This window comes from Vulpes lagopus, chromosome 7 (assembly GCF_018345385.1).
Source record: "Vulpes lagopus strain Blue_001 chromosome 7, ASM1834538v1, whole genome shotgun sequence".
Taxonomy (NCBI): Eukaryota; Metazoa; Chordata; class Mammalia; order Carnivora; family Canidae; genus Vulpes; species Vulpes lagopus.
This window is the reverse complement of record NC_054830.1, coordinates 29,142,217-29,170,034: the sequence shown is the minus strand read 5'-3', so window position 1 is coordinate 29,170,034 and position 27,818 is coordinate 29,142,217. Positions and strand designations below refer to the sequence as shown.

General features: G+C 38.8%; 1 protein-coding gene across 3 annotated transcripts in view; it reads right to left on the bottom strand.

The window, feature by feature from the left end:
- Window positions 1-27,818, bottom strand: part of PTPRG (protein tyrosine phosphatase receptor type G) — a 701,064-nt gene that overhangs the window by 276,382 nt on the left and 396,864 nt on the right. For all 3 annotated transcript variants that reach the window (XM_041764114.1, XM_041764115.1, XM_041764112.1), the window contains exons 3-4: window positions 18,294-18,473; window positions 4,701-4,849 (exon numbers count right to left, since the gene is read on the bottom strand). In XM_041764114.1, coding sequence (XP_041620048.1) covers window positions 4,701-4,849; window positions 18,294-18,473 — 329 coding nt within the window. The remainder of the gene's footprint in view (window positions 1-4,700; window positions 4,850-18,293; window positions 18,474-27,818) is intronic.

Sequence of the window (27,818 nt, the reverse complement as noted above, 5' to 3'; positions counted from 1 at the left end):
CAGGATTATTAATGCATTCAAGGAGTAGAGACCTCGCTATGTGTCCTCAGTAATATGTATAGCATATGCATCACAATACCTTTCCAGAAAAATTCCTGAATTCTGAAATTTTGGGCCTCATAAGTTTCAGCTAACGGATTACAGAACTGTACCATATGGTAATGTGTACCTGGTGTATATTAGGAAAAATGCCTTTGCTTCTATTCACTTGCTAGGATGCTCTAAACAGAGCTGAAATGAACCAGCTGTGAGTTTCACTGGAAAGGGCACACACAATCAATTTGGATCATTTAAGCTTATTGAAGACTTCAACTCATAAAGTACCAATAAGTCTGAATCAACAACTCCTGCGATCTCTTATGGTAATAAACAAGATTTTAATTACCTTAGACAACAAATATGCAATGAGCCTCCACTTTAATGGAGCTATCAAAGGTTTTATCTGGAGATTTCTCTTTGCATTAACTCCAACTTCAGTTATTAGTGGAAACACTGCATGATTCAATCCTATTAGTGTTACATGAACCTTTGTTTAAATTACCAATCACAGAAGAAGGAATGAGCAGGGACAGAGAGAAAACCTAGGGTAGACGCTGCCATAGACAACTGTGGTTGCAGAGGTAATACAAAGCTGAATGAAAAGCCATGGAAGAACTGGAACAGGACACATAACTGTTTCAATCACTGGAATGTTCTGAGCACTTCACGGATTCTTAACCATATCTCCAAAATCCTTTTTGCCATGTAAAGTAATATATATATTCATGAGTTTCAGGGATGAGAGAGTAAACATTTTTTTTTGGGGGGGGGCACTGTCTTGTCTATCAAAATGCCAATGATCTCTTTCTACTCCTTCAACTTACCAAGATCTCCTGCTTCAGGGCCTTAGCATGACCCTGTTCTATTGGCAGGCTCCAACTCATCTCTTTCCCCTTAATAAATATCACTTAATAAATATAGCTTCATAAATTATCTGTCTGGAGGTCTTCTATATCTCATGACAAAATATCCCTCTTCTTCAGAGACGGTATCACAACTGATACAACACGGCTCTATTTATGTGACTGTTTGCTTAATTTCTGTGTCATTACCAGAGAGTAAATACCTTAAGGGTAGGGACACTGTCTTTCTGGGTCACCTTTATAACCCAGTGCCTACATGACAGGAGGAACTCAAGAAAAATTTGCTGCTAGGCAAGGAACAAAAAGCTGCATAAAATAGAAAGTGAGAGTATCTGAGCATCTAAATTGTGTCTAAACTCCTAGGTGTGGCACTGTAATCTGCTTCTGACTGTGTCTCCTAACTTAAACTGAGCTGTAATGAAAGCTGGCTATTGAAGGGCATTTATTTTGTTTTATAAGGCCATTTATTTTTCTATTAGACAGGATGTTTTTAAGTGTAGGAACTCCAAAAACAAGCCCAGGATTCCAGACAGGAAAATGTGGGGAGGTCCGATCTCTGGATGTGTACAAAGTTGTAGGTGACATCAAGGAATTCCCGGGGAGCAGAAAAACCTACAAAGTTGGTTTTGTTGCAACTGACCCTCAGAGAGCAGGTTCAGATTCTTGCGGGGCATATGCTTACAGAGCAGCCTGCAGAGCTGAATTCAATACCCGAGGTTATGACAAAACCTCAAATGGAACCTAAAGGAATCAAGCCCAGCAATGCTCTTACCCATCAAGTGAGGTTCATTTCCTCTCTAAAACCCACAAGAACATAGAACAACCTCTCAAGCAGTGAGTCCTCAGGATGAAACAGACTTAGAATGATGCCACACAGGTAAAGAAAGGCTCGATTCCAACTAAACATACCACTTTCTCTGCTCTGGAATCTCATAACAGTGACATTTGGGGCAGATAATTTGTCTGGGGGCTGCCCTATGAATTGAATGTTTAACAGCATCCCTGGCATCTCTGATCACTGGATTCTAGTAGCATATCACTGAGCCTAATGGTAACAGATGACAATGTCCCCAGACAATGCATAATGTTCCCATGGGTGGGGAACACTGTTTGTAGTTGAGAACCAGTGCTACATTCTACCGATCCCAGGGCAATCTTCAACCATGACTCTTCTCCAACTCTGTATATGAGACAAATAATGTCACCAGTGCTGATAAATGACCCCATGATAAATTACAATTTCTTACTTTCATATTTTTAAAGATTTATTTTTTATAGAGAGAGCTCAGCAAGGAACCTGACCTGGGGCTGGATCCCATGACCCTGAGATCACAACCTAGGCCAAAATCAAGGATGGTGGGCTCGACCAACTGAGCTATCCAGGCGCCCCTTCTTACTTTCATTTAAATTTCTTAGAAAACAACCTGTTATATGGAATGAAATAAACCAAGTCTGAGATGTTCAAAGTGTAAGAACATCGGGGAGAGTTCATGTTGATAAAGAGCTCAAACAAAGCAATTTAACATAAAATATTACAGACATGTTTGGGGCAAAAGTGAGCAACTTTCCTTGCATATTTTAAAGTTAAATCTAATCCCATTACCTTTGATCTCTGAAATTCAAGTTCCTCCAAATATATCCACTAAGTAATTTAACATGTTTATCACATTAAAAAAAAAAAAACAAGCTACAAACCAGATGGGCCTCGATGAGGAACCCAATTAATACAGGCAGCCTTACCATCTGACATTACTTAAAAGAAATGAATTCAAACAACTTGGTTGAACAATAATTCTGTGCATTGTAGCTGCCATTTCTAATTAGCTTCTGAATTTCAGGGCACTCTCTGAGTAAAAGAAAACTGAAATATTCATTTAAAGTAGGGATTTTTAAAAAAGAACATGCATCTAGTCTATGCATTTTTCCAAATATGAATGGAATACGAGGAGACAGGCCATCTCCACATTAAGGGATGTGATTAAGAATGAGGCAAAAGTTCCACATTCCCATCTCTAGAGCTCTTCTTTACCAAGGTAGCTGCCAAAATAAGTTTTCAGTCTTTCAAAGCACAGGTCTTTTGTCTGAACAACACTAGTGGAACAAATGGCAGTGCAATTCTAAGATAAAGAGGCTTTCAAGAAAAACTAGCTGGACACAAGACTATCCCTTCAACTCACACCGCGAATGGGAACCAGTCAGCAAGAACAGAAGGGAAACCCCAAACTTCTAAAAGGACAATACAATTTTGCTTCTAGGAATCACATTTTCCAAGTACAAATAAAGCCAAGATCTCTAAGAAATGACTCATTCAGTATAAAAGAAGGAAGAGAGCCCATTAAAAAGAAACCCTACTCAGGAGACCTTGAACTAGTATGATTAGTAGAGAGAGATCCACAGATAGGAAAATCTTAATTCTGAGAATCTGTCAGCTGAACAAGAGAAAAATATGAAGTATTTTCTCAGAAGAGTTATCTCTGATTTCTCTAGCAATCACAAATAAGAAATAAATTTATATATGAATAGAAGCATCTGTAAACAAAGAAAGACTACTAATTTTCTCATCTTATAGGGATTCTTCACTTCTGGTTCAAGGATGCCCTAAAGGTTCCATAAATGGGCTGGAGTGCAAATCAGTGTGTACACCCGTGTACTTTCCCTTTACGGAGGTGGGTCTCGAGGATTCATCAGACTATGAAGGTATGTCAGGACTTAAGAGAAGTTATAAAATTTTAAGAGCTGTCATTCCATATTTAAGCCCAATCAGAGGCTTGAATGCATGCCCATCCAGTTCTTCCTCAAAGTTGTAAAGTTTAGGGATCCCTGGGTGGCGCAGCGGTTTGGCGCCTGCCTTTGGCCCAGGGCGCGATCCTGGAGACCCGGGATCAAATCCCACGTCGGGCTCCCGGTGCATGGAGCCTGCTTCTCCCTCTGCCTATGTCTCTGCCTCTCTCTCTCTCTCTGTGTGACTAACATAAATAAATAAAAATTAAAAAAAAAAAAGTTGTAAAGTTTACCACACAGAGAACCAAACAATCAACAAACCTGTGTGCCCCAACAAAAGAATATCCTTATCTTGATCATGATGAGAGGTAAAAATAAGGTTAGCAATGCAAGGGGTGTATTGCCCCCAGCTAACATTAATGAAGGAGTTTGGACACTTGCTCTCTCCCCCACCCTCACCAAAAAGATACAAACCATCAACTGTACCCACGTCTTTCTTCTGTCTAGCAGCATGGATCTATGAGAAAATTGACACAGGAAAAGCAAAATGTCACCATTGATCCCAGCAATGTTAACTGAGAGTCATACCACCAGTGGCCATTGCCTCTTTCTCGACAGCTGGCCGGGCAAACAAACCTTGCAACAGCTTCCCCACTGAGAGAAGGTTCTGAGATGCCTCTTCATTTATCAACTAGCTTTTCTCTTTTCTAAAGGGTGAAAACAGTCATCTGAGTTTCATACAGAATTTCACCTTTAGAAAGTAGGACTTCTGATATAGACAGAGTAAAGAAATTGTGTCACATGAAAGAAATGGCTGAAAATCCTTGGTCAAGGGTGAGTCTTACTGAAACCATGATGATGCTCATGACTTCCCCATGCTTCTCCAGTTAAACAAAGCTGAGAAGCTTGAGGAGGAACATATACCTGTCAGGCTGTGTATAAAAGATTTTAAAAGGAGACAAAGGTATGGATGGTACAAATTTGATTTTTGCAAAATCACTGGCAGTAAAGACGAAGCATCTCATGAATGTGAAGACACAAAGCAGGGCTACACTAGACATCTCGCCTTGTTCTCACCTCCACAGGAAAGCGCCTCCCATTGATGCTGTGTTCAGAGCCTGCAGAGCCATTGCTGTGGCCCCAGTGAAATTCCACCTTCTCGGCTTTGAATCTGCCAGGCAGGCCAGCACCGCTGACAAAATAGTCGTCCTTTAGAAGTATGGCAACTGTATAAAATGGAAGGGAAGGGGAACAAAGTGAGTTTCAAAACAAAAACTTGAATGACTTCTTCCTTTGCTTCAAATAAAGTTCATGATTACATGATGTGAATTATTTCCTCACGTTCCTATTTAAAAAACAAGTCAAAAACACCAGTTTGAATAAATTAGCACAATCTAGCTACAAAATATTCTCAAGCACCAGTTCACTCTAAATCACGAAAATTCCCAGGGAATGATCTCAGAATTTATCCATTTCACAGATGGGGCGGAAAAAAAAAAAAAAGAATGGAGAAAGTAACAGAGTAAGATGCTCTGAATCAGGGTCCCCTAAGTCTGCTTGATGACCAGGAGTATCTCGAGAGGGAAATTTTTCTTTTTGTAAGCACCGACTCCTGGGACTACCCCAAGGTTCAAGGTCTGGAATGCCAGATATGAGGCAAGTTTCTTTGATTAGAAAGCTTAGGCAATGGGGAGCCCAGGTGGCTCAGCAGTTTAGCACCGCCTTCAGCCCAGGGCCTGATCCTAGAGACCGGGGATCAAGTCCCACATCGGGCTCCCCTGCATGGAGCCTGCTTCTCCCTCTGCCTGTGTCTCTGCCTCTCTCTCTCTCTCTCTCTCTCTCTCTGTCTCTCATTAATAAATAAAAATAAAATAAAAATCTTTTTAAAAAAAGGAAAAAAGAAAGCTTAGGCAAAGATGCCAGGAAATGAAATTTGCAGTTTCTTCCAATTCTAGGGCAAGATCAGTGGGCATACAGCCAGGTAGGGGTTGCATTCATAGTATCTGAAAATGATGCCCGGGAAAATTTTATTCATTAAGCCACTCAAATAATTGCAGATAACTAGATTTAATTTAATGCTCCATGTATAGGAAAATTTTACTTAGCACATCCAAAAGAACCCCTAATAATTCCATAATGTAGAGAATCTTAGTCAATTCCCTAACTTTTTTTTTAAAGACTTTTTTTTTTTAAGATTTTATTTATTTATTCATGAAAGACAGAGAGAGAGAGAGAGAGAGAGAGAGTGAGAAAGAAAGAGAGAGAGTGGCAGAGACATAGGCCGAGGTAGAAGCAGGCTCCCTGTAGGGAGCCCGACATGGGACTCGATCCTGGTTCCCCAGGATCACCCCCTGGGCTGAAGGCAGCACTAAATCACTGAGCCACCCAGACTACCCTAAACCCTAACTTTCAAAAACTTATTCCTCTTCCTTTAAACATGGGAAAGAGAAATTGAGAAAAAATAAGTCGGATTGATACAAGCATAGCAATTACTTTCCCAAAAGGAATACAGTATCCAAATGCATAACAAAGACATTTTATTTTATAAGTGATATATTCCCTTTTTTTGTTTGTTTGTTTGTTTTCTAAAGTGAATTCATGCATCTATTCAACAAACACTTATTGGCTGCTAAATATGGGTAAGATGTCAACCAATATACTTCATGGTTTGTGATCACCAGCCAAATCTGTGTAAACTACAGAAAAGCTCTTGTATCATAACTGTTTCTTCTTCCTAAAGAGATCCCAGTTCAAGCTTTAGAGAGAAATCCTGCATGAAAATTAGGTCTCCCTAAAAGATAGGGACTAGGCTAATGACCCATCTCTAAAATAGTGCAATTAGTTTCAGTACTGCTCTCTATAAAAAAAAGTATTAAAAGCAAGTAAAGGAATCCCCCACTTGTATAAATCCCTTTTTATTGCATTCAAAAGACAATTTTCTCCAATTTCTGAAAAATATACAGTGAAGGTGCAATTAGTGGGACAGCAAATTAAGAAATGAAACGAAGTCAAAGCAAGTGTTTCTTGTGCTGATTAAACATGACACGGTACTGTTTCACCTTTGCTGTGTGCTAAGCATGTTTTACCAGGGGTTGGCAAACATTCTCTGTGATGGGCAAGATAGTAAATATTTAAGTCTCTGTGGGTTGTAGGATCCGTGTTACAACAACCCAACCTAGTCTTTGTGGCACAGAGACAGCCCCACACAATACGTAAATGAATGTTCCAATAGAACTTGACCGAAACAGAAATAAGGATATAATTGTCAGATGTCACGGAATCTTATTCCCTCTTTGATTTTTTTTAAACCATTAAGAACACAGAAACAAGCAGGGGTTGTCATTTGTGATCCCTAAAATACAGTAGGATACTTTATAAAATGAAATCTATTAAACCAGTCATATGCCCTTAGTTCTAAAGCCAAAATACCTATGGATTAGCTCAGTAGTGTCTCAAATACTGTTGAGTACTCTCATCCTGTTATAAATTCTATACCTAACATTTTGCATCCAAAGGTTGAAGGCAAAGCATTTTGAGTGCATCTGTTACAATACACCCAGGGACTCAGCAGTATCTTATAAATATTTGATTTTACCTAAATCATTTATGTCTCTGTCAGGGGTCATTTTACTTGTTTTATATGAATAATTAAAAGCATAATTAGGGAACTGTACAATCTGAAACATTAATCTCATTTTTCATTTTACTGTATTCCTCACTAGAGCACACAGCATGCTATGTGTACCTGCTCCCCCCTTCTGAATGTGGCTTGTATTTTTGTTTACCTATAAAATTGGGAAGTTGGAACTTCCCGAGCTATCATGTAACCATATTCTGATGACCCCTGATGACACAGAGCTCTGTGAAAAGAGCATAAAGGCACTTCCTACAGAACACAGAATATAGTAAGAGCCAAGAGCTCAGAAGATGGACACAGCTGGGCTGGAGTCCAGTTCCGCTACCTCAGAGCAGTGTCACCTTGGGCAGGTTACCTCACTTCTTGCTATCTCAGTCTCCATTGCTGTTCACATGCCACTAACAGGGTCTAAATGGCAAGACTCTTTTGATGCCTGAAGGAAATAATGCACGGAAACCCCTTAACGAAGCAGTGCCAGAAACCCAGCAAGCACACATCCAAAGGAGGAGACTCGTGTCAGACTCATCTGTGGAGATATGGATGGAGCGGACGTCCAGTACAGAGGGGTGCCCACACAGGTATGACTCCTTTTTCAGATAGAGTGCCATTTTTAAAAGAAATTTTATTTACGTATTTGAGAGAGAGAGAGAGAGAGAGAGAGAGAGCACAAGCAGGGAGGAGGGGAGGCAGAGGGACAAGCAGACTCGCTGCTGAGCAGGGAGCCTGACACGGGACTCGATCCCAGGACCCTGAGATCATGACAGGAGCTGAAGGCAGACGCTTAACCGACTGAGCCACCCAGGCACCCCTCAAATTCCATTCTAAAGCATACTGACTTCTGCACAAAAGAGAGTGTCCTAGGACAGGGAAAACAGCAAGAATAGATGCGGCCCAAATACGTGAGAGAGATTGTTAAGTGCTGAGTAGATGCTCTGAATTCATTACAACACAGAGTAAAAAGGCATTTCCTTTTCTTGATCCTTTCTATGCTTTGGTCACATCAAGGAAAACTAAAAATCTCAATTGGGTGCTGATTTGCTCTCCAACACTTCCCTGATAGTCATTCATTTCCCCCCTGGCTCAAGAGTATTATGCTGAATAAAATAGCATCAGTAATTTTGATTTATTTTCATAGATCACAGACATACATGCTTATATTAGTCTATGTCAAATAGCACGGGTCTTTCCATTAAGGTGTTGGTAAAAAGTGTTCCTTTATAATCAATTCATTTAATTAAAATAAAGAGAGCCAGCTGAAAAATAAACAGTAAGCACATAATACTACAATAATAATAAAGAAAGCCACCATCCTGGGTGGCTCAGTCAGTTGAGCATTCCACTCTTGATCTCAGCTCAGGTCGTGATCTCAGGGTTGTGAGTTGAAGCCCCGTGTTAGGCTCCATTCTAGGAGTACTGAATCTTAATTTAAATGTTAAAATAATATAAGTAAATTGAATCTGGATTAGGTGTCAATTAGGAAGGTAGCAAGTAACAGCTAAAGAATGGAGATGGGGATCCCTAGGTGGCTCAGCAGTTTGGCACCTGCCTTTGGCCCCGGGGCGTGATCCTGAGGTCCTGGGATTGAGTCCCACATTGCGCTCCCTGTGTGGAGCCTGCTTCTCCTTCTGCCTGTGTCTCTGCCTCTCTCTCTCTCTCTCTCTCTCTCTCTGTCTCTCATGAATAAATAAATAAATAAATAAAATATTTGTTAAAAGATTTAAAAAAAAAAAAAAAAAGAATGGAGATGGGAGGGGTAAGCAGAGAAGGTACATGGGAGTGGACTTTCCAGAACAAAGCTCTCTGGCTGTGAACTGCTACTGTGGACTGGGATGGAATCACAGCCTAATGAGGGAGGGAATGGAGGGAGCTGAGGCTTCACATTTGGAGTTTCTTAAGCGAGGGTTCATAGTCCATGACAGTAGCTACCCATGGGCTTCAGGGTCTAAACCCTGCTGAGACAGGAAGCAATACTCTGAGCTTGGATGCATATATGGAGTCAGACTCTGAAGCCAGTTGAGTATGAATTTGAATACTACCATCTGTCATACTCCAATTGTGGGAAAGGCCATTCTACTTCTTCGTACCCCAGTTCCCATTCTGTAAAATTGGAATAAAGCAATAGTAGCTTCACAGGTTTGCTAGGAGGTTACAAGAATGACAAATGAAGAATGTTTAGAACAGTAATTGCTATATGACATTAGAGCATAAAGAGGACATTGTATAAGTGTGTAAGTGTTGTTTATAAAGGTTATTATCCTAGGGAGAGAAGCCTCAGTTTTAATAGACTCCCCTTGTGTGTCTGAGGCTCCCCAAACTGTAACACTACTCTAGGCTGTGCACAGGGGGAGGGGAAAAGGATAAGGCATTAGTTTTCTCCCAAGCTCACAGGGATAACTGAGTATCTGGCATTCACAGCACTGTTTGCAGGACATCCACCCACTGTTTATAAATTAAACTCAACATATCTATATGATGCTGGGCTAAAGCAAATGTTCACACCAAAATCTGAGTAAATAGCAGTAGGTGCCAAAAGTTAAACAAAAATGGATGGAAGGGAAACTAGATGCTTGCTATCTAAACTCCCCAACCAATTTTTAAAACTATGAAATGAGAAAAGATTACTATAATTGGATCTTAATGGAGACCACCTGCCCAGACCACCCACAATACAGGTGTCCATTAGGGGATGCTTTGGGTCCTTGGTAAAAGGGAAATGTTCTGCTCTGCAAGTCAAGAAGCAGGAGGTCTAGCACTAGCATTTATTTCTTCAAATATTTACCAACTTATTACTGGGGAAGAAAGGGTTAGTAAATCAGGCACGGCTCTTTTCTTCATGGGGGGAAGAGAGGTCCTGACAACTAAATTAATAGCAGAAGCAACCAAGCAAGTGGGACAAGTAGTGTCCAACCCCAGACAGGAGAAGGGGAGTGGATATCTTGAAGGACTGATCAAATTACTTGAGCTTAGAGTTAAACAGAGCAATCTTGAGAAGAGTTCACAAAAGGGAACCACTTCCAGGAAAAAGAAGCTCATGCAAAGGCCCTGTGGTAGTGAGAGTAAGTAAAAGGAACCCAAGATGTTTGGTGTCCAGACAGCAGGGGGTGACACAGAAGCTAGGGAATGAGGCAGAGACAGTGATCAGTCTGTCTTGATCCTCAGGAGACATGGATAGTCCTTGACATGGCTAAGAGAGAGAATAAGAAAGAAAGAGGGTGAGACAGAAAGACAGACATGATTAGATTTGGGAAATAAAATTATTCTGATTACTAAGTGAAGAAGGCCTGGGAATAAAGCAAGATTAGTTGGCAGGAACAAAAGTTGGGAGGTTACTGCAGTCATCTGTCAAAGAAAGACTGGACGTGTTATGTTGGAACGGCCTGAGAAATCCAAAAGCTGTCAAGCCATGCAATCCTGAGTCTCAGTTAACTGACTGCTACAATGAGCAAGATGAACAAAGTGGATAAGCTGACCCTTTAATCATACAAGATATGACAGATGTCAATCTAGCAGAGAGCCCTGTGCCCTAAAAATGAAAGACAGGCTTCAAAAATTACCCCCCAAAATCCAAATTTTACTAAAGTCTACTTGTATAAAATAGTACTGGTTTCCCCATTATGTCATTGGTGATGTAACTGGTATGTAATTGGCTTCCATCTACCCATAAAATAGTTTCTGCCACCATGGCACAAGGGCTGGGGCTGTGGGATTCAGACAAAAGAAATGGAACTAAGCAGACATGAAACAAAGCTTGTAATTTACCTAGCTAAGGACAGACCCAGGGAAATAGCTCTGACTTGAATTCCAGAGTTCAGGCAAGATTGAATAAAAACAGGATGAAAGAACTTAAGAATTTGGACCTCTGAAATAGGAAAACATGTATTTATGTTATTTATTTAAGTTTTAATTTTAATTCCAGTTAGTTAACATACAGCATTATATTAGTTTCAGGTATACAATATAATTATTCAACAATTCCATATAATAATCAGTGATCATTGTAAGTGTACTCTTAATCCCCATCACCTATTTCACCCATCCCCCCACAACCTTTCCCTCTGGTAACCAGCACATTCTTCTCTATAGTTAAGAGTCTATTTCTTCATTTGTCTCTTTCTTTGTTCATTTGTTTTGTTTCTTAAACTCTACCATGAATGAGATCATATGGTATTTGTCTTTCTCTGACTTATTTTATTTGGTATTATATTCTCTAGCTCCAACTAGGTTATTGCAAATGGCAAGATTTCATTCTTTTTTATGGCTGAGTAATATTCCATTGTATATATACCACGTCTTCTTTATCTGTTCATCTATCAATGGATATTTGGACTGCCTCCATACTTTGGCTATTGTTAAATTAATAAAAGTGGATAGATTACAACTATTTCCTGAATCCATTGATGCCAGGCACTGTGGGCATAGGCAGATAAACAGGAAAAAATGTAGGCAAAGAAAAAAACACACAGTGAACAAATATAAAGTGGGAAAAGAGAAGTAAATACGTGATGACAAATGCCTTTACTATTTGTCCTTAGTGTGGGCGGAGAGAAAAACTCATGAAACACCAAAAAGCCCTCCAAATAGTTAAAATTCATAGGACCCCATGGCTTATTAACATACATCAGAAGCACCGTCTAAGTCTTAAATTCTGATCATTTAGCTAGAAGCTAATGCTAGGAACAGCAAGATTATCTTGAAATGTTCTTGATGAATGCATTATCTTTTCATTCTACAAAAATGAAAGAAAGGGAAATAACTTAAGATGAAATCAAATGAGAACTGGCACAATAGACAGTTATGGCTCCTCAGGAAAAAAAAGAGAGATGCTATCTGTCTTGTAAAGATATTTTAGACAACTTTCGAGAAGTGGACTACGTACAACTAACTTGCTCTATTGATTATGCTGGATTGGATATATAGCACTCTCAGGGGGTTAAGACAGATATGAACATTAAAACTGTTTTATGGGAAAGTTACTGTCTGTATGTAATAGGCTGCTTTAAATATTAACTTTCTATATTCATATTTTAATATCCAAAAGACAGTCTATTTTACAGATAAGTGACCTGTAAATTTCCATCACAAAAAATAAATACTCACTACTGAATTTATTTTCTGGAAGAACAAAATTCAAAAGAAGACTTTTGGAGAAAAAAAAAACCCACATATTTGGTTAAAAATTAATGGTGAAGGAGAAAAAAGTTTTTTCTTCAACAAGATATCCAAGATAAATGTAAAATGAACAACTGCAGCAAAGAAGGACATGTGGCTAATGTGGGGCTTTTGTTTAATTACGTTTTAAATTTTTCTGGTAATTACAGATTCATACGTATTTGTAAGAGATAATACCATGGTCCTGTGTTCCCTTTGCCCAGTTCCCCAAGAGGGTAACATCTGGCAATGTTCAATGGCCATAGTTCAATGATATGAGTGTTCTTCATTTAAAAAAAAAATGTTTTCTGGAATGCCAACAGTTTACTCAGAAGCAAATGATACATTTTAATAAAAAAAAAAAGACCAGTGAGAAGCATTGTTTTTCTACTATTATATTGGCAAATACACAGAAGACCAACTTAAAAAAATGGATTTACTTCCAACTATGGGTTCTTATGCCCACGAATATACACCCATAATACTTATCAAGGCTTTTAAAAAAGTACTTGAGAAGGGTGCAATAGGGGTCAGGAATTCGGTATTTTGAAAAGGCTCTTCAAGGAGTTTCGATGTTTCCCTCCAGCTGACTCTCTGATTATAGGTCGACTGAGGAACTTCAGTTTTTCTGGGCCATGGCTCTAGGGTGTGGGGAGCTTTTCTTGTAGATTGACTAGTAGTAGTGAAGAACATGGCCTCTGATTTTTGAGAGTTGGTTGTGGGTCCTTTTTCCCCAATGAAGAATTTCATTCTTTCTCTGCCTCTTCTTTGAATCTTGGCTTCTTCTGTGGGCCTTTACGTGGGATATTGGGCTGTGCAGCTTTTAAGGTTGCCAAACCTGAGAAGCCCTTTGTCTTCGCACGAGCTATGTTGGGACCAGGACTGAACTTTGGAGACCACTGTGGCATGTTTTTGCATCTGTATGTTCTCTTTCCTGGCCCCTCCCCCCTAGTACCACCAAAAGGGATTTCTTCTTTGGACATTTGTAGCACTTGGTGCTTTTCCCCTGCCACTTTCATCTCATACTCTGAGGTCTCCTCCTTCATCAATCCAGATTTCTTCACTGGAACACCACTAGCTCATCTTTAGTTAACGCTGATAATATGTATGTTTTCCTAAACTAATGTTATCCAGGATACCTATCGATACTATTCATAATGAATATTATCAATCCTCACCCTTAATTTAGACACAGCCCCCTGCACTATATGTATACTGTTGTTCAGTTGAATTGATATGATCCATGCAAAATACACAAAGCAACTGAATCTTCATTTCTCCAAAATACTGGAAAATTTATGAACTCCTTTGGCATTTTAAGAACTACAGAATGACACAACTTCCTAAGTTTGTGCTTATTAAGAAAAAAAAAAAAGACAAAGGAAACAAGGAAAAACAGCACAGGGTGACTTCTCCACCCAGGTTTCTAAATGACCATAAACTGAAACTTAAGAGAATGAAAACTCAAATCCATGTTCTTGTTTAAAATTGCATATATGTGATTGTCACACTTTTGTAAACAGTCCTATAGAATCATCTTAAATTATCTGAGATATAATTTAGGATGCTGTCATTAATTTTACAGTAGTAAGTACAGTTTGAGAAGTAATGGGGATATATTTCTGTTTCTCAGAAAGGTACGCTTCTGAAATTTCTGAGACACATGTGCTCATATTTGGATGGCTGTGCTCTAAAACCAGGCGCACACACTCACAGATACGCAACAAGTTGTGGATCACTCCAGGAAGTCAGTGCAGTGACAGAGATTGATAATCGGCTTCTGGAAGACCAAGGTCATGAATCAACTTACATTGAGTGAACCCCACACTCATCTAAAACCTGTCATTGGAGATACCATGCTGAAAGCTGTCACTGAAACGTGTTATCTTTGCAGAAGGCTGTCAAGCGTTGCAAGTCAAGTAGAAAACTGCATCAGAGAGCCCAACGAATTGCCTTTGGCAGGCTTCTGGCACATGGCACTGAGGTGGCACTCAACTCCAAAATCTGATTACACCCAGTATGGGCAATGCTCCTGTCTACCACATACAGATTGTCAGAGGAGTTAATATTCTCATCACGGTTCTCCAAAGCATTGGAAATAAAACCAGGACCACTGGTAAAGAAATTCTGACTTTTAACAATAAATATACAATCTAAATTGAGGGACAGAGGTAGGAGTGAAATAGTGTGTACAGACTACTGTATCAGTCACACATTTTTCTAAGCTACCCTAATGGATGACTCAAAGTACAGGAGAGGTTCTACGAGGCAAGAAGAACTGATTACAAGAATATTATGAAGAACCAAAGCCAGGAATCACCAAGCTGAGTGAGAAGCAATTCCATGAATAAACCAGGCCAACCAAAATCAATCAGCCATGAATAATCTCAGACAAATGCTTATTTAGAGAAAGAAAATGAAACTCTGGGGCACCTGAGTGGTGCAGTTGGTTGAGCACTTACTCTTGATATCCTCTTGGGGCTTAATCTTGGGGCTAGCCTCATGTCTGGCTCAACACTTAAAGTGGAGTCTACTTGGGTCTTTCTCTCCCCCTCCTTTTGCCCTCCACCATTTTCCAAGTTCTGTCTCTCTTTCAAAAATAAATTTAAAAAAATAAAAAAAAAAGAAAGAAAAGGCAACACTATGATCTACAATAAAAATGAAACCAAAGGACTGATAGTGAAGTCATTTTAGCCCAGTGTGGGGGCTATGGCCAGGAAAGGCTCTTGAAAGGGATTACTAAGAGTGGTTTGTAGTGACATCCTTGGTTACAAAGGAATCATTTCAAAAGAGAGAGAGAGATAGAGAGAGAGAGAACACGAAAGCAAGCTTGTTTTAATGGGTTGTAATTATAAGAGTTAAAAAATAAGGTATTAAAAATATATTTAGTACCAATAAAAATCCATGTAGGACTACGCAGATATATAACACACACGTGTTTACTTTCAAATCAGACAATGGGGCACAGCAAGGCACTCTCTAATTCCATGGACCATCTGAAACTGATAATTACACAGTATTGATTAAGAAGAGAGGCAGCCCTTGGTATTAGCAATGGTGAAAATACACTATTCTGTATTCATAAATTTCAAATGACAAGTGACAGTGATAGTGGTAAAAAGAAGTAGGAGAATCAAGTTGCTGGCCTGATATACTAAAGGATGAGAAAGCGTTCCTCTGTGCTCATATATAATAGGAAATATTAAAGCAAAAACTCGGATCCCTGGGTGGTGCAGCGGTTTAGTGCCTGCCTTTGGCCCAGCGTGTGATCCTGGAGACCCGGGATCGAATCCCACGTCGGGCTCCCGGTGCATGGAGCCTACCTCTCCCTCTGCCTGTGTCTCTGCCTCTCTCTCTCTCTCTCTCTCTGTGTGTGTGTGACTATCATAAATAAATAAAAAAATTTAAAAAAAATAAAGCAAAAACTCAAGGAAGGTAAGAATTTTACTAGCATTTGTCCATTTGGCACAGAGCTGTCCAATAGGACTTTTTGTAATGATAGAATGCACTCTATTTGTGCTGTCTCCACATATGTTGGCCATATGTGGCTACTAATCATTTGAAATGCAGCTAATACAATATTACCTATGATCTACAAATTCAATGCAATCCCTATCAAAATTCTAATGGCATTTTCCACAGAAATAGCAAGATCAATCCTAAAATTCCTATAGAACCAAAAAAGGACAATGAATAGCCAAAGTAATCCTGATAAAGAAGAATGAAACTGGATGCATTTCAAACTAATCTATGCTACAAAGCTATAGTAACCAAAACAGTATGATACTGGCATCAAAAGAGATACAGACCAATGAATGGAATCTAGAGATCAGAAATAAGTAATATATAATCAACTAATATTTGACATGAGAGCCAAGAACATTCAGTGGAAAAGTCTAGTCTGTGTCTTCAATAAATGGTGCTGGGAAAACGAAATATTCACATGCTAAGGAATGAAATTGGACTCCTTCCTTACATCACTCACAAAAATTAATTTGAAATGAATTAAACACTTAAATGTAAGATCTGAAACAATAAAACTCCTAGAAGAAAACATGGGAAAAAAGCTCCTAGACATCAGTCTTAGTGATGATTTTTTTGACATAACACAAAAGTAACAAAAGCAAAAACAAACAAGTGAGACCACATTGAATCAAAAGCTTCTTTCTCCACAGCAAAACAAACAATTTTAAAAATGAAAATGCAATCTATTGAATAGGAAAAAATTTTGCAAATTATACATGTGATAAAGATTTTAATAACCCAAAATACTTAAAGAACTCATGGAACTCAGTAGCAAAAGACAACAATAACAAAAGTACACTTAAAAAATCCAAAGAAAACAAAACAACTAAATAACGCTGGTTAAAAGTTGGCAATAGACCTTGAGTATTTTCCAAATACACACAAAAGGCCAAGAGGTAGAGACATGGAACGTGCTCAACGTGACTAATCATAGGGAAATGCAAATCAAAACCACAATGAGATATCATCTCACACTTGTTAGAATGGCTATTATCAAGAAGACAAGAGACAAAAAGTATTGGTGAGGATGTAGAGAAAAGGGAAGTCTTGTCCACTGTTAGCAGGAATGTAAATTGGTGCAGCTGCTCTAGAAAAGAGTAGAACAGTTCCGTGAAACACTAAAAATAGAACTACCATATGATCTAGCAATTCTACTTCTGGGTGTATGTCCAAAGGAAATGAAATCACTATCTTGAAGAGATATCTACACCCCCATGTTCACTGCAGCATTATTCACAACAGTCATAGAAACAACCTAAGCACCTATTGACTGATAACCATATGAAGAAAATATATATTGGAATATTATTCTGCCCTAAAAATGAAAGAAATCCTACCATTTATGACAATATGGATGGACCTTATGGACAATGCACTCAGTAAAGTAAGTCAGAGAAGGACAAATACTATATGTCCTCACTTATATATGGAATCTAAAAACACTGAATTTTAGAAACAGAGAATAGAATGGTGAATGGTGACTGCCAGGGACTGAAGATGTAGTAAATGGGAAGATGTGATCAAAGGATATAAACAAGCACTATAAGAGAAGTTCTGGGGACATACATCATGGTGACTATAGTCAACAATACTTTATTGCATACTTCAAAGCTGCTAAAAAAGTATGTCTTAAAGGTTCTCACCAAAAGAAAGGAAAGAAGGGAGGGAGGTTGGGAGGGACAGAAGTGGAGGAAGGATGTAAGGAGATGGGAGCGTTAACTAATCTAATTATGGTAATCACTTGGCAATATATACATGTATCTAATCATCCATTGTAAACATTAAACTTACATAATGTTAAATAAAAGTCAAGTTACTTTCCCCCCACAAAAAAACCCACAAAGATCTGAATATGTATCCTCTGCTTTCAAACACTGCACATAGACAACCTAACAAAGTCGGGGAGGGGGATGGAGAACAAAAAAGATATGTGGCTATTACAACTGAGGAAGTGAACATTAATCTTACTCACTTAATTGTTAAATTTAAATAGCCACATGTGGCTAGTGGCCACCATAATGAGTAGAGCAGGTTTCTAAAAGTCCATTCTACATACACGTTACATATATTGATTCACTAAATACTTACAACCCTATGAGGCTGATATTATATAATTAGGCACCTTTCCTGTATCTCTAAAATCTGAGGCACAGAGTGGTTAAATAATTTGATCCAAGTCGCACAACTAGTAGAGCAAGTGGCTAGTTCTCAACCAAGAGCTGATTCCAAAAATCTCATTCAGCTCTATATTCTTTATAGCAACATGTACTACTTAAGGAGCCAATCACGGGTAAGGTAAATACTAGAATCATTCAAAAATATTTCACATTGATGTGTTAACTAGTAAAGTCATAGTCTACCTGTTTTCCCTGTGTTTTTCATCCAGGTTTTGTTAGAAGACTCATTGTCGAAGCCATCAAGTTGCAGCTCCTGGTACTCTTCGCCAACCCGTGCATGCTGGTCTAAAATGTCTATGGGAGACTGGTGACGGCCCCCGCAGCTGACACTAGATGTGACCCAGTGCTCAGGACCATACGCACCTGTTAAAAGAAAATAATACTTCAATCCTCATGACTCAAGGGCTCAGGATGGAATGAACAGGACATATGAAAGCAAGCATTGCATCTCTGAAGGTGCATTCTCCCCCATGTTCCCACTCCAAAGATGTCCATTGAAAACTAAGGAACTAAAGCATTTGCCTGGTATGGCAAGAAGAATTTAAGAAAAGACATGTTCCTTAAGATAATTTTTCTTCTTGATTTGTAATCAAACATTTGCTATTTTATCTGTAATCAGATTAAGGAAGCGGAGCAGAAGGGCTGTCAGAGTTGTTCACATTTCTAAAAAATTCTAAATAAGTCTTCCAAAATAAGCAAAGCACGTATTCACAAGAAAACACCTTCCTCTGTTTTGCATGTTTAGCAGTTACCAATGGTATACCAAACACAACTTTCCTATTAGCTCCTAGGAGTCTGTGAACTGGAAAAAGAAAAAATTAAAAATTAAAGGAAACATAATATGGGATGAGAGCAATTACAAATAATGGGGCAATGAGGCAGGGTTTTCCTTTGGTTAATTGTGGAAGATTTTTCAGTTTGGCCAGAATTTATAAATTTCTGTATTCAGGGACTTAACCTCTTCTTCTCAATCTATCTTTGGCATAGGGGATGGGGTATAAGGGTAACTTCCGATTGAATGCAGCATTCATATTAAATACAGGCTTTTGGGGGGATATATGGAGTGGAAAAAAAGAGAACTTTAGTTCTATAAACTAAAGTTTATAGTGCAGAAGGCTACTGGGTACCAATCAAGCATAGGCAGAGAAAACATACTGCACCTGTTTGTCTGTACTACTGGGAAGTGAAATAATCTGGGGGTGAGGTCTATTAAATTGAACAGGCTCTGAGATTTTTCTGCATCCAGCCTTGAACCTTCCTGACATGACAAGGCAACAGTGGCCCCTTGAAAGGAAACATCCTTTGCTAGAAAAATTAACATATTATCTCTTTTAAAGAATCAGGTAAGTCTAAACCTTACAATTTTTAGGTTTCCCAGTCAATGAAGTATAATATATGTATACACCTACATGTACATATACATGGAGTCCTAAGTTCTATAGCTTTAAAATTTCTTCATATATCAGAAAGAAGAGGATGGATGGCCAATGTGATCTGAAAAGACCAACCCACCCATCATTTTCATACCACACGCCATACCTAGCCTCGTGTGATGGGAGGAACAGAGACACTGGTAGTCTCCCTACTACTGAATACAAGCCCACACACCTGTGCCCAACCCACTGCCACAATCACATAGGCCATGAATGTCCCCAACCCCGTAAGTCAATATAGCTCACAGCTGATATAAACAATGGTCCCATGGGGAAAAAAAAAAAAGACAACCACAGAACATCTTTTCAGTCACAGTAATGGAAGCTTCGAGGCTGCAAGAGCAATTGATGGGACTCCCTAAAAGTGATGCATATTCTTGCTATCTGGCAAATAACTTGGCTTCTTTCTAGGACTGGGTCATTTTCCCTAATTCTCATCCCAAACAGTAAGATAAAAGACAGTATCAGAAAGAACATGCTCACTGCTTGGCAAAGGTTTAGCAACCTCAGGGCACTTTTCAAAATCATTTACAAGCGACATAAGGCTTTCTAGAAAAAGTTAACATCATCATTTTCTTGACTGTAAGACTCCTTACGAAAGGAAGAAACATCAAGGGCTTTTCACTCATGTTTCTTCACCTCTTGGTCAAATTCCCTAAAACTCTGATGAGTCATAAAGGAACAGAGTGTGCATTTGCATATATTCTAGCCAAACTTTATTTCCATCTTGTATCATTACATTTGACAGAAAAAAGGAAAGGAAAGGAGACATAAGGAAAAGCTCCAATTTTCCCGTGCATTCCTTAAATTTTCTTCCAAATAAATAAAGTGATTGCTAATGTGTCTCATGGGCCTATATGTTCAAATTATGGGAACTAATGTTTAATATCATGTGTGCACATGTGTCTGTGTGTAAAGACTTTTAGAAACTCACTAGTATGATAAAATTATAGTCGATAGGGAAAAAAATGCATGGTAAAATAAATCCAAACATGTAGGACTCCAAAGAAATAAGAATGCTAGCAATCATTTGTAAAAACATAGACATCTGATAATTATCCTACTAATAAAGAAAAGTACTCTGCAACCTCTGAAAAGTACTTGCCATTCATATTATTTCTCAAAATCTTCTAGACATGGGTGAAATATAATTTAGCACTCTATAAAAATATAATCAGGGTTTGTACCAGTGGGATTCATTTATTCACTGGTAACAATCTGAAGATTTAAACCGACTACATGCTTGCTTTCACACTTCTACCCAATGTACATTCAAGTGCAATTTTAATTGAAACTGATCTTCCACTTCAGATTTTAAATTAATTTTTCTTTGGAGTGCTGCATGCTCCAGACACCCTTGCCTTGCAAAAACCCCTATGTCATTAGTGGAGGAAATAGAACACTTTTCTAGCTTGGAGGTATTGATTACCTATTCTCACATCGAAACGCCATCACCATTCCACACTGTATAAATCTCTTCAGTGTTAAGACACTTTATAAAGAACCAAGAATCGTATCATTAATCATTTTCAGCTGTACAATCCAACAGTCCTGAATGCTTTGTTTTTCAGAACTTTGAATAAATGCTTTTAAGTAAAAAACATGATGCTAAATAAAGACCGTGGTTAACTTAAACCTAGTTTTGGGGTGAAAAGCCATCACCAAGAAGCCTTCACCCCTCAGTTATGACATTATTCGTCTAAAATAAGATGGAGGGGGATCCCTGAGTGGCTCAGTGGCTTAGCGTCTGTCTTCAGCCCAGGGCGTGATCCTGGAGTCCCGGGATTGAGTCCTGTGTTGGGCTCCCTGCATGGAGCCTGCTTCTCCCTCCTCCTGTGTCTCTGCCTCTCTCTCATTCTCTCTGTGTGTCTTTCATGAATAAATACATTTAAAATAAGATATAAAATAAGATGGAAAACTCATTTGCACTTGAGTATCCCCTTACTGACTCTTCCTTAGAATGAGCTGGCTATGTGCAACCGGCAGCTGGACCCGTTTTCGACAGCTCACCAGCTCTGACACGGCAATCTAATATACCAGGCTACCTTCCAAGAGGGGACAGGGTGGAGCACGAGGGTAGAAACCAGAGGGCAGCTGGGCTGCCAAAAGTAATTTGCCATTCACCTGTTGAGTCTTGTAGGAATGAGGTCTCAATGGAGACATTCTGCTACCATATTTGCAGCGAGAGACTGCGGACACTGGCAGTGGAATCTCAATCTGTGATGAAAAATATTTTCTTTTTTTTTAAATTTTGTTTATCTATTCATGAGAGACACAGAGAGAGGCAGAGACATAGCATAAGGAGAGGGAGAAGAAGGCTCCTGCAGGGAACCCAAAGTAGGACTCGATCTCAGGACCCCAGCATCACGCCTTGAGACCAAAGGCAGATGCTCAACTACTGAGCCACCCAGGCATCCTAAAATATATTTTCATTTTAATGAATTCAGTGAATGCATTTGAAATTCCTGCCTAAAGGTTTGATGTCTGTGTAAATACACCCTTGCCAGTGAGGTATACACAAGGCTCATGTACCATCCTGGCAATGGGTGCCTGTTTTCCTTGGGACATCCTATCCTCATTTCATTTGTCATTAATTCCTTAACATCTGTCTTCTTCATTAGTTCATGACTCTCTGAGAAGAGGTTCCTTATCTGACTCATTCAGCTTTATTCCTATTGCCTAGCACAAGGTCCTACCGAAGGCGTGTTGCTGATACATATTTTTCGGCACAAATAAATGAATTAAAAGATGAGCCTAAAGATTTGCATAGTCCTGTTTTCTAATGACACTACGGTGGTATCTTGGTTTGAATTTTACACTTCTACACTTCTAGACTTCCTCCTAAGTCTTCCTGACTCCCTTGGTCTCAAGAGTCAGGATATCAACCTCCTTTCTTTCATCACTAATATGTTAAATTAGTCTGAATGAGGATATGGCAAAATAAGCTGCAGGTATATGATGTGCATGATGTAATCTGTGTGCAAATTTAACAGGCCCACCAAAAGCAATTACGTGTTCTTTAGAGAAAGGAATGTGACAGAACTTTGCTTTCAACACCTTTAGTGAAACATGATTATTTTTAAGGCTCTTATTTTTTCTATGCTTTTTATTAAAAAAAAAAAAGATTTTTGGGACTCCTGGGTGGCTCAGCGGATGAGCATCTGCCTTCAGCTCAGGGCCTGATCCCCAAGTCCCAGGATGAAGTCCCACATCAGGGTTCCTGCATTGAGTCTGCTTCTCCCTCTGCCTATGTCTCTGCCTCTCTCTGTGTCTCTCATGAATAAATAAATAAATAAATAAATAAATAAATAAATAAAATCTTAAAAACAGATTTTCATTTATTTATTTATTTGAGAGAGAGAGAGAGAGATCATAAGCAAGGGGGAAGGGCAGAGGGAGCAGCAGACTTCTCGCTGAGCGAGGAGCCCCATGAGAGATTCGATCCCAGGACTCTGAGATCAATGCCTGAGCCAAAGGCAGATGCTTAACCAACTGAGCCACTCAGCTGCCGCTCTTTTTTTCTATGCTTTAACAGAGTTCTCTATTTAAAGAAAGCCAATTAAAGACAAAAAAATAGTCTCATTAATGAATTCATCACTGTAGACACCTCAATATGGAATTGACACCTGCGCAGTTCTAGGCACAGTGCTATGTTATGGGCACCAGCAGGTGGAGCTGCCGCAGTTCCCGTGGGGTTCCCTTAGACAACTGAAGCTACCAGTGGCTCAGTCAATTCAAATGTTTGATGGGAAAAATTAGTGGTGTCTACATCAAAGAATAGTTTTGAGGGTTATATGAGACAAAAAATGGAAAGTACTTTTAAAAATGCCCAACAATGAAAACTCAGTAAATGGCTACTCTTGTTGCCACTGCTATTGTGTTATAAAAACGTGTAGTGAGCCCTCAAGAACTTGACTATCTAATGGAAGAAACAAATTTGCAGTGCAATCAATCAATGGCTCAGGGGGGGTCAATGCAGGTGTCCATTTTGTGATATACAAATAGAAGGAGCCCTCACCTCCCCAAGGGCAGGACTTTGAAGGTGACCTTTCAGGGAAGTCATTCCTTGAAATGCTGAGAATTGTAATGGGCCCTGGTGCTTCCCATTTGCAGAGGACAAGAGTCAAAAGTACAGATGATCATCTGGGAAGTGGAGTCTAATCACAGGACTAGCTAGAACTTAGTACCTAGCTTTCAAAGAGAAAAAAAAAAAAAAAAGAGCAACTTCCCAGTGGAGAAGACTGGTAATCCCACCTTAACCAAATAGTGACAGTTACCATCACCTGTTATGCCAAGGACCACCATCATGTACATCTTGATAAAGGTCATAAGAAAAGTACATCCCTCTGTGGAATTCTTTCTAAAAATCCTCTAATCATGAGGAAAACATCAAACAAACCCAAACTGAAGAACAGTATGAAACAGTTGGCTGATACTCCTCAAAAATGTCAAGGTCACGAAAAAACCAAGACTTAAAATCTGTTACAGACCAAAGAAAACTAAAGAGTGGTGACCAAACCAAACCAAACAAAAAGCATATTGATATTCTAGACTGAGTGATGGAAGCAAACTGAGTGATGGAAATCAGCAGGGGAACTCATGAACTCTGAATGAAGTTGAGTCAGTTAATAATAATTGACCCATGTTTATTTCCTGGTAGTTCTTCCATCTATAGGGTCCTTCTTCTGTGTTTCATTTGATGAGATGAAGAAATATTTATTAAACTGCTCAGAAGCCAAAGAAAACCTAACTTTTGCAAATATCCAGATTTTATTGGATTTGCTGTTATATATTTGGGGGCAGGTCTATGGCCTAACAGACAAGGAGATGGGCACTGATTTATAGATAATGCTGGGATTGCTACTGCAACCTCTCTGCAGAAAGGAATTTCCACTCAGCAAAACCAAAGAGAGACACTGGTTTGAAGAAAACACAGTAAGCTTGTGGGTGGTATTTGATTATTTAAGGTTAAATAAAAACATTGTAAAGTTGGAGAAATTCACCTTTAAAAATTATAGTTAAGGAAGAACATTATTAGCCGAATTTATGGCTCATTTGTGCATTAAACGAACCCACTTCTATCTCTCTGTTGTACCACTAACAAGCCACTGTATTTTTCTCATTTTTAGATGCTACAATTCAGTAGGCTGGCATGAGGAAGACATATTTCTACAGTAAGGTGAATAAATCACACAAGTGGAGTTTAATTCCAATTGGCCTGTTTAAAGCAGACATAACCCCACATGATAATAATGGCAAATACTGTAAATCTGGGCTCACCTCTGAGATTCCACTTCAAGATCAGTGTTTCTTCAAGGCAGATTTAACCTGAAGAACTTGGCTGACATACATAAATTTTGGACCAAAACTAAGTTATTGTGTTCAAAGAAAATATAAATAAAAATCGGGGAGAAACACCTAACTTTGACTCCCACTTCCAGCAAATTTACTTGAAAAGTCCAATATGAACAGATACAAATGTTTAGCAATAGGACTTTTCAACAATATAAGTAAACTATCTCCTTTAATTATAGTTCATTACTAATATCTGACTTGAGAAAGATAAAAGTACTATTTTTAGAGCATATAAATCATACTTCTGTCTAAAAGTGAGCAATTTCAACTATCTATATATGATCTGTGTTCCAAACAATGATTTCCTTAAATACCTAAGAGATTCTTTGCAGAAAATAAGCATACACCTTGAATTTATTTTACCATAATATATCCAAATAACGGTTTCTGTTCACTAATGAAAAGCCATTAAAAATAATGAATTCTGTCTAAATCTAATTAAAAACAAAACTAATATACATGTTATGTGCTGTTTCTAGTCAAATATGCTTATTAATGCCTCCCTCAAGGAACTTATATTAAAAGTATTACCTGAATCCAGGCTTATCACCCTGCATCTTGTTGTCTACTTTTAACCAACAGCAACACTCCAAAAATATTAGTATTCATTTTTTTTACCTAATATTATAATTAATGCTTTTTCTCCCAAATCTAAAACACAACTTAAAACTATTCCATTTTTTAATTAAAAAGCTTTATGGGATTTAGCTTGTGATTCTTTTGCATTCTCCACTACCAGGAACTTAATTACCTTTTGTGCATTTATTGCCGTATATATGAAAAAAGGAAAAAGTGCTAAAAAGCATTCATATTGCTCGTCTCCAGTTTTCATTTATTATGCATGTATAATTATGAAGTTGTTCGATTATTTATAGGAATGTTCTAATCTTTAAACCAGTTCAGAAAATGCAAATTTTCCTTCCAGATAATAAAATAGTTGGGTAAATTTTTTGTTTTTAAATTTTAGGAATAAAAACTTCGTTCCTCCATTTCACATCAATGGTGTATTTTTAAGGTAATATCAATAAGTAACCATAATACCAGAAACAACATCAGATAATAACACCAGACATGGAAACTACTTTTCTTTTCTTCTCTTTTCTTTTCTTTCTTTTCCTTTCCTTTTCTTTCTTTTCCTTTTCTTTCTCTTTCTTTCTTTCTTTCTTTCTTTCTTTCTTTCTTTCTTTCTTTCTTTCTTTCTTTCTTTCTTTCTTTCTTTCTCTTTTTTAGATTTTATTTATTTATTCATGGGAGACAGAGAGAGAAAGTCAGAGGTATAGGCAGAGGGAGAAGCAGGCTCCTTGCAGAGAGCCTGATGCTGGACTCAATCCCAGGAACCTGGGATCACAACCTGAGCCAAAGGAGGATGCTCAACACTAAATGCCTCTCTTCTTTCTTTAATACCAACTGTTATTCATTTTTTTCACAAGATCTCTATCTTTCTCTATTGAAACTATTTTAAGGTAAAATAGGAAACAACACAAATTTCTAAATCGAGGTCCTCAGTTCTAATCCTGAGGCTGAAGATCTCACTGGAGCTCATTATATTGTCCTTAAAAATGAGTGTATTGTGGGGCACCTGGGTGGCTTAGTCGGTTAAGCCTCTGCCTTAGGCTCAGGTCATGATTTCAGGGTGCAGAGACTGAATGGGCTTTTGGGATCCCTGCTCAGCAGGTAATTTGCTTCTCCCTTTCCTTCTGCCCCTCCCCCTGTTTGTGAGTTCATTCTCTCTCTCTCTCTGCCCCTCTCATAAGTAAATATAATCATATAATCTTTTTTTTTTTTTTTTAAGAGGGTATTGCTTAGAGTAACAATTCCAGGAATGACTACCTAGGAGTTCTGAGCCACAAAATTCAGGCTTTACAGAGGCTCATCAGGATTGGGTGATTGAGGGCAGCCTCAGTGGTGCAGCAGTTTAGCGCCGCCTGCAGCCTGGGGTTTGATCCTCCGGGACCGTGGATCAAGTCCCATGTCGGGCTCCCTAAATGGAGCCTGCTTCTCCCTCTGCCTGTGCCTCTGCCTCTCTCTCTCCCTCTGTGTCTCTATGAATAAATAAATTTTTAAAAATCTTTAAAAAAAAAAAGGATTGGGTGATTGATTAGTGACATCTGCATGAGTATGTGGGATGACAGCAGTAAAAAAGACACACTAGGGGCAGGTATGCAATTCAGACTAGAGGATTCTGGCCCTTCAAAGACAAGGTCTGCAACAATGCATGTTTAGATGTACCTGGTATTAAAAAATTGTATCTTTCAAGTGGAATCTACCCTCATCCAAACATGCGGCAAAAATTCCTATTAATAATTGAGATAGCTTATGTACTCAAAATCTAGCGAATATTGTTTAAAGTTGGCCAACTTCATCTCTTGTTTCTTGTAGATACAACAAGGAATTGGGGGATCCCTGGACTGCTCGTGGTTTAATGCCTGCCTTCGGCCCAGGGCATGGTCCTGGAGTCCTGGGATCGAGGCCCACGGTGGGCTCCCTGCATGGAGCCTGCTTCTCTCTGCCTATGTCTCTGCCCCTCTCTCTCTCTCTCTCTCTCTCTCTCTCTCATTGTCTCTCATGAATAAATAAGTAAAATCTTTAAATAATTAACAAGGAACTGGTTACAAAAACTATCTGAACTATTAACAACAAGAAAAAAAAAACAAAAATCACAATTCTTGGGGATCCCTGGGTGGCTCAGCAGTTTAGTGCCTGCCTTTGGCCCAGGGCGCGATCCTGGAGTCTTGGGATTGAGTCTCACATTAGGCTCCCGGCATAGAGCCTGCTTCTCCCTCCTCCTGTGTGTCTCTGCCTCTCTCTCTTTGTCTATCAAAAAAAAAAAAAAAAAATCTTAAAAAAAAATACAATTCTTACTAGCCAATGCCAAACATCTCAGGTATTTATAATCTATAGGTAAGTTTGCTCCAGACCT